This window comes from Engystomops pustulosus, unplaced genomic scaffold (genome assembly GCF_040894005.1).
Source record: "Engystomops pustulosus unplaced genomic scaffold, aEngPut4.maternal MAT_SCAFFOLD_107, whole genome shotgun sequence".
NCBI lineage: Eukaryota > Metazoa > Chordata > Amphibia > Anura > Leptodactylidae > Engystomops > Engystomops pustulosus.
Window position 1 is genome coordinate 2,918 of NW_027284989.1, and position 8,831 is coordinate 11,748.

The 8,831-nt window shown below is 35.9% G+C and overlaps 1 protein-coding gene across 1 annotated transcript; it reads right to left on the minus strand.

Annotated features, from left to right (window-relative positions):
* Positions 1-208: 208 nt before the first annotated feature.
* LOC140107051 (uncharacterized) lies at positions 209-8,169 on the minus strand. The gene is made up of 2 exons (XM_072131622.1): positions 5,046-8,169; positions 209-465 (listed from the first exon to the last, which is right to left on the minus strand). Exon 1 carries the CDS (start codon positions 8,167-8,169, stop codon positions 5,353-5,355), a length of 2,817 nt encoding a protein of 938 aa, XP_071987723.1. The 3' UTR covers positions 209-465; positions 5,046-5,352.
* Positions 8,170-8,831: the final 662 nt, after the last annotated feature.

The window sequence follows — 8,831 nt, forward strand, 5'->3', positions numbered from 1 at the left end:
GGGGGTCCTGTATATGGGGGGAGGGGACGGGGGGGTCCTGTATATGGGGGGAGGGGTGGAGGGGTGGAGCTATGTATTTGGGAGGTGGGGCAGGGGGCGTGCTCCTGTACGGTTGTTGGGGGGTCTCAGGCGGCGCCCCCTCCGCGGATGTGATGACGTCACCGTGCGGCTGTCGGGGGTCACACGTAGTGACGTCACTCCTCACCTTGTGTCGGAACTCTCGGGCGATCTTCCGCTCCATGGCGCTGGGGAATAGCGGACTGTGCACCGGAAGAAGGCGGGACCGAGCTATGACAGTAATGGAGGGGCGTGGCTGATAACAATCAGTGGGCGGGGTTGAATGTGAATACACGCAGAGAGGCGGGGCTAATCGCGGACTCACATAAAAGGGGCGAGATTACTAATCAGATTGAGGAGGCGGGGCTAACGAATAGATCCGGCTCGTTCATTGGTTGTTCTCTGTGGCTGAAAAGACGCGAAATTCAACTCATCAAGTGAGAAATAATAAGATATAAGAGGAGATATAAGATATAAGAGGAGATATAAGATATAAGAGGAGATATAAGATATAAGAGGAGATATAAGAGGAGATATAAGATATAAGAGGAGATATAAGATATAAGAGGAGATATAAGATATAAGAGGAGATATAAGATATAAGATATAAGAGGAGATATAAGATATAAGATATAAGAGGAGATATAAGATATAAGAGGAGATATAAGATATAAGAGGAGATATAAGAGGAGATATAAGATATAAGAGGAGATATAAGATATAAGAGGAGATATAAGATATAAGAGGAAAGAGGAGATATAAGATATAAGAGGAGATATAAGATATAGAGGATTTATTAAGAGGAGATATAAGATATAAGAGGAGATATAAGATATAAGATATAAGAGGAGATATAAGATATAAGATATAAGAGGAGATATAAGATATAAGATATAAGATATAAAGAGGAGATATAAGATATAAGATATAAGAGGAGATATAAGATATAAGAGAGAGATATAAAGATTAAGATATAAGAGGAGACATAAGATATAAGAGGAGACATAAGATATAAGATATAAGAGGAGATATAAGATATAAGATATAAGAGGAGATATAAGATATAAGATATAAGAGGAGATATAAGATATAAGATATAAGAGGAATATAAGATATAAGAGGAGATATAAGATATAAGATATAAGATATAAGAGGAGATATAAGGATATAAGATATAAGATATAAGAGGAGATATAAGATATAAGATATAAGAGGAGATATAAGATATAAGAGGAGATATAGATATAAGATATAAGAGGAGATATAAGATATAAGATATAAGAGGAGATATAAGATATAAGATATAAGAGGAGATATAAGATATAAGAGGAGATATAAGATATAAGAGATAAGAGGATATAAGATATAAGATATAAGAGGAGATATAAGATATAAGATATAAGAGGAGATATAAGATATAAGATATAAGAGGAGATATAAGATATAAGAGGAGATATAAGATATAAGAGAGATATAAGATATAAGAGGAGATATAAGATATAAGAATAAGAGGAGATATAAGATATAAGAGGAGATATAAGATATAAGATATAAGAGGAGATATAAGATATAAGATATAAGAGGAGATATAAGATATAAGAGGAGATATGAGATATAAGATATAAGATATAAGAGGAGATATAAGATATAAGATATAAGAGGAGATATAAGATATAAGATATAAGAGGAGATATAAGATATAAGATATAAGAGGAGATATAAGATATAAGAGAGATATAAGATATAAGATATAAGAGGAGATATAAGATATAAGATATAAGATATAAGATATAAGAGGAGATATAAGATATAAGATATAAGATATAAGAGGAGATATAAGATATAAGATATAAGAGGAGATATAAGATATAAGAGGAGATATAAGATATAAGATATAAGAGGAGATATAAGATATAAGATATAAGAGGAGATATAAGATATAAGATATAAGAGGAGATATAAGATATAAGATATAAGATATAAGAGGAGATATAAGATATAAGATATAAGATATAAGATATAAGATATAAGATATAAGAGGAGATATAAGATATAAGATATAAGAGGAGATATAAGATATAAGAGGAGATATAAGATATAAGAGGAGATATAAGATATAAGATATAAGAGGAGATATAAGATATAAGATATAAGAGGAGATATAAGATATAAGAGGAGATATAAGATATAAGAGGAGATATAAGATATAAGATATAAGATATAAGAGGAGATATAAGATATAAGATATAAGAGGAGATATAAGATATAAGAGGAGATATAAGATATAAGAGGAGATATAAGATATAAGAGGAGATATAAGATATAAGATATAAGATATAAGAGGAGATATAAGATATAAGATATAAGAGGAGATATAAGATATAAGATATAAGAGGAGATATAAGATATAAGATATAAGATATAAGATATAAGAGGAGATATAAGATATAAGATATAAGAGGAGATATAAGATATAAGAGGAGATATAAGATATAAGATATAAGAGGAGATATAAGATATAAGATATAAGAGGAGATATAAGATATAAGATATAAGAGGAGATATAAGATATAAGATATAAGAGGAGATATAAGATATAAGAGGAGATATAAGATATAAGATATAAGAGGAGATATAAGATATAAGAGGAGATATAAGATATAAGATATAAGAGGAGATATAAGATATAAGAGGAGATATAAGATATAAGAGGAGATATAAGATATAAGAGGAGATATAAGATATAAGATATAAGAGGAGATATAAGATATAAGAGGAGATATAAGATATAAGATATAAGAGGAGATATAAGATATAAGATATAAGAGGAGATATAAGATATAAGATATAAGATATAAGAGGAGATATAAGATATAAGATATAAGAGGAGATATAAGATATAAGATATAAGAGGAGATATAAGATATAAGATATAAGAGGAGATATAAGATATAAGATATAAGAGGAGATATAAGATATAAGATATAAGAGGAGATATAAGAGGAGATATAAGATATAAGAGGAGATATAAGATATAAGAGGAGATATAAGATATAAGATATAAGATATAAGATATAAGAGGAGATATAAGATATAAGATATAAGAGGAGATATAAGATATAAGAGGAGATATAAGATATAAGAGGAGATATAAGATATAAGAGGAGATATAAGATATAAGATATAAGATATAAGAGGAGATATAAGATATAAGAGGAGATATAAGATATAAGATATAAGATATAAGATATAAGAGGAGATATAAGATATAAGATATAAGATATAAGAGGAGATATAAGATATAAGATATAAGATATAAGAGGAGATATAAGATATAAGAGGAGATATAAGATATAAGATATAAGAGGAGATATAAGATATAAGAGGAGATATAAGATATAAGATATAAGATATAAGAGGAGATATAAGATATAAGAGGAGATATAAGATATAAGAGGAGATATAAGAGGAGATATAAGAGGAGATATAAGATATAAGAGGAGATATAAGATATAAAATATAAGAGGAGATATAAGATATAAGATATAAGAGGAGATATAAGATATAAGATATAAGATATAAGAGGAGATATAAGATATAAGATATAAGAGGAGATATAAGATATAAGAGGAGATATAAGATATAAAAAGATATAAGAGGAGATATAAGATATAAGAGGAGATATAAGATATAAAATATAAGAGGAGATATAAGATATAAGATATAAGAGGAGATATAAGATATAAAATATAAGAGGAGATATAAGATATAAGATATAAGAGGAGATATAAGATATAAGATATAAGATATAAGAGGAGATATAAGATATAAGATATAAGAGGAGATATAAGATATAAGATATAAGATATAAAATATAAGAGGAGATATAAGAGGAGATATAAGATATAAGAGGAGATATAAGATATAAGAGGAGATATAAGATATAAAATATAAGAGGAGATATAAGATATAAGAGGAGATATAAGATATAAGATATAAGAGGAGATATAAGATATAAGATATAAGATATAAGAGGAGATATAAGATATAAGAGGAGATATAAGAGGAGATATAAGATATAAAATATAAGAGGAGATATAAGATATAAGAGGAGATATAAGATATAAGATATAAGATATAAGAGGAGATATAAGAGGAGATATAAGAGGAGATATAAGATATAAGAGGAGATATAAGAGGAGATATAAGATATAAAATATAAGAGGAGATATAAGATATAAGAGGAGATATAAGATATAAGATATAAGAGGAGATATAAGATATAAGATATAAGATATAAGAGGAGATATAAGATATAAGAGGAGATATAAGAGGAGATATAAGATATAAAATATAAGAGGAGATATAAGATATAAGAGGAGATATAAGATATAAGATATAAGATATAAGAGGAGATATAAGAGGAGATATAAGAGGAGATATAAGATATAAGAGGAGATATAAGAGGAGATATAAGATATAAAATATAAGAGGAGATATAAGATATAAGATATAAGAGGAGATATAAGATATAAGAGGAGATATAAGAGGAGATATAAGATATAAAATATAAGAGGAGATATAAGAGGAGATATAAGATATAAGAGGAGATATAAGAGGAGATATAAGATATAAAATATAAGAGGAGACATAAGATATAAGATATAAGAGGAGATATAAGATATAAGAGGAGATATAAGATATAAGAGGAGATATAAGATATAAGAGGAGATATAAGATATAAGATATAAGAGGAGATATAAGATATAAGATATAAGAGGAGATATAAGATATAAGAGGAGATATAAGATATAAGATATAAGAGGAGATATAAGATATAAGATATAAGAGGAGATATAAGATATAAGATATAAGAGGAGATATAAGATATAAGATATAAGAGGAGATATAAGATATAAGATATAAGATATAAGATATAAGAGGAGATATAAGATATAAGATATAAGATATTATCGAAATTTGCTCACCGAAATTTTGGTTTCCTGTAGTCCGTAGGCAGCACTGAATGGGTTAAGTCTCACGTCCTCCTATTGGACAGAAGATAACAATTGATTAGCAATAGAGATTGGCAGGCTGACTCCCTATAAAATACCCCTGAGCCAATGAACACACATGTTTTTTTATGCAGCAATAAGCATTTTTTATTGGGGGGGATCTTTGTGCTGCCTACGGACTACAGGAAACCAAAATTTCGGTGAGCAAATTTCGATATTCCTGGTCGTCCTACGGCAGCACTGAATGGGACTTGAAAAGCAGTAGAACATAAGGGGCGGGTTACTTCGAGGCAGCCGAACAAATTACACTCTTGCCGAAGGCCGAGCCTACCCCGGGGCCCACATTGAGCCTATAGTGCCTGACGAAGGTTGAAGGACCCGACCATACTGCCGCCTTGCATATTTGTTCCAAGGATATATGGGATATTTCCGCCCATGAAGCAGCCGTTGACCTCGTTGAATGCGCTTTCAAATTAAGAGGAGATGGAAGGCCTTCTAGATCATAACACATGGAAATTGAATCTTTAATCCATCTGGCTAGGGTAGACTTACTAGCCCGTTTTCCCTTATTAGGACCTCTGAACTGTAAGAACAGGGCTTCAGATTCCCTAAAAGCTTCTGCCCTCTGGAGATAAGCGAGAACTGATCTTTTCACATCCAGGGCTTGAAGCTTCCCTTGCTCTTCTTCCGGGGCATCTGTACCCAGGACAGGAAGGAAGATCTCTTGATTTAAAGCCGATTGAGAAGGTATTTTTGGCAGAAAACCCGGCATTGTACGAAGAATTATGCAGTCTTCCATGACTCTCAGATACGGTTCCTTACAGGAGAAGGCTTGGATTTCACTAATCCTCCTTGCAGAACAAATGGCCACCAAGAAAACAGTCTTCCAGGAGAGAAGATGCAGAGGGATATCTGAGATTGGTTCGAATGGTTCTTGACATAAATGTTTTAAAACAATAGAAAGATCCCATGACGGTAGAGGTGACATAACTGTAGGCTTTAACTTCTTCAGACCCCTGAAGAATCTCCTGACCAACAGATTCTCAGAGAAGATTCCGCCTAAGGAAGAATTAATGGCGGTAAAATGGACTTTCAGTGTATTAAACTTCAGGCCCTTCTTTAAGCCATCCTGCAGAAATTGAAGGAGGGAAGGAACATGAGTAGAAGAAGCTCTTCTTGATAAGCACCATTGCTTATAGATTCCCCAGACACGTTGGTAGACTTTTAACGTCTTCGGTTTCCTAGAGGCCGCCAATGTGTCAATAACCTCATCCGAAAACCCCGACCTTCTTAGATTCCCCCTTTCAGCTTCCAGGCCACCAGATGGAGAGGTGCTGGGTTGGGGTGAAGGAACCCGTTCTGGAGTAGCAAGTCCTTCCGGGGAGGGAGAAACCAGAATTCCCCTTCTGACAATGACAGGAGAAGAGGGAACCAGGCCCTTCTCGGCCAAAACGGAATCACGGCTATAATTGTCGTTTTCTCTCTCCTGATCTTCTGTAACACTCTCGGAATGAGAGGGAACGGTGGGAATATGTAAAGAAATTGGTCTGTCCAGTCGAATGAGAGTGTATCCACCACTACTGGGTTCTCCTGCTTGTACAGGGAGCAAAACTGGGGAAGCTGAGAGTTTGATCTCGACGCCATCAGGTCTATCTGAGGAAGACCAATTTTCTGGACAATTTGTTGGAACACTTGTTTGTTCAGAGACCACTCCGAAGGTCTGACTGGATTGCGGCTCAGCCAATCCGCCTGCACATTCAAAACTCCCCTGATATGAATCGCTGAGATGTTGTGAACCGTCTGCTCGGCCCAGGTCATCAGGAGGGAACACTCTCTGGCAAGGGACCGGCTCTTCGTGCCCCCCTGCTTGTTGATATAGAAGACAACTGCCAGGTTGTCTGATCGGACCAAAACTTCTTGCCCGAGTAGGAGACTGGAGAAGTGAAGAAGTGCCAGACGTACATCTCTCATTTCTTTGAGGTTCGAAGGCAATTTGGACTCGGACCGTGTCCACCTCTTTTGAACCCACTGGCCTTCCAGAAGGGCGCCCCAGCCCCAATTGGATGCGTCTGACGTAAGGATCACTGGCTGAAGGAATTGGATGGATCTGCCTAATAGTGGGTTTCGGAACCACCAGATTAAGTCCTTGATAGCTTGGGCTGAGATCGTCATTGGTTTGTCCAAGGACCGCAGACTCCTTGACCACTGGGAGAGAATGGACGCTTGGAGACCCCTCATATGGGTTTTTGCCCACGGGACTGCTTCTATAGCCGAGGTTATTCGACCTAGGACTGCCATGGCTTTCCTGATTGTTGTCCTGGGGTGCAGAATCAGATGCTTGATCGCTTTCTTCAGAGCGGTAATTCTGGCTGATGACAAAGAGAGCGTCATGTTGGAAGAGTTTATTATAAAACCTAGAAATTTCTGAGAGGTTGCAGGAACCAGAGACGACTTCTTTTTGTTGACCACAAACCCATGAACCTCCAGAGTCTTCAGGACTACTGCTAGATCGTGGTACATCAAGTGCTCCGTTTGAGCTATCAGAAGCCAGTCGTCTAGATAGGGTATCACCTGGATGCCTTGTAACCTGAGGGCTGCCGATAACACCACGGCGACCTTCGTAAAAACTCTGGGTGCTGAACTCAGACCGAAGGGTAGACACGTGAACTGGTAATGCAGTACTGTTTTGTCCTGTAGTATAGCGACCCGGAGAAACTTCCTGTGACTCTGAAGTACTGGAATATGCAGATACGCATCTTTCAGATCCACTGTCGTCATGAAGCAGTTCCTGGAGATTAAGGGTATGGTTGTCCTGATTGATTCCATCCTGAATCTCTTCTTCAGAATAAACTGGTTGAGGTAAGTAAGATCTATCACCAGCCTCCAAGATCCTCCTTGCTTTGGGACAGGAAATACTCTGGAATACACGCCTGAACCTCTCTGGGGATAGGGGACAGGTTCCAAAGCACCCTTTTGTATGAATTCTTGAAGAAGATGAGGAACAATCAGATCGCCAGATCGGTTGATGAAGAACCTGTCTGGAGGAAAGCTGGTTAGCTCCAGAGAATAACCTCTTTTCACAAGAGAATTGACCCATGCGTCTGAAGAAGTTTTGACCCATATGTGGGAAAACTGGGAAAGCCTTGCTCCGACTTTGACAGGCCTGGCGTCATAATTCAGACTTCTTGGAGGGCTCCGAATGAGGTTTTTTATTCTGGACAAACCGATTCCTGAAACCCCTTTTGTCATCTCTTCTAAACTGTCTTCTGACTTGTGGAGATCTTTGCCTAGAACGAAAGGACTTAAAAGCTGTTCTTTTCTTAGGCTTGGGGAAAGAAGTGCCCTTGTCATCATTGATGACCTTCAGGATCTCTTCCAGCTGTGGACCAAACAGACTCGACGGCTGAAATGGTAGATTACAAAAATGGGTTTTAGCGGGGACATCTCCCGGCCAGAGCTTTATCCAGAGCGCACGCCTTATAGAATTTATGGAGGCCAGGCTGGCTGATGTTAGCTTGATTGTATCCACATGAGAGTCGCAAAGAAACTCTGCCGCTGATTTGAGAAGAGAAATATCCTCTACAATATCCTTCCTTGATACACCATCCCTGACATCATTGGTAAGCTGGCTTAGCCAGATCCTCAATGCCCTTGCCACCGGAACAGAAGCCAGAGAGGTTTTACATATATTTGCAGAATGGGTATAGGCCCGCCTTATGAACGAGTCCATCTTCCTATCAATAGGATCTTTCAGGAGGG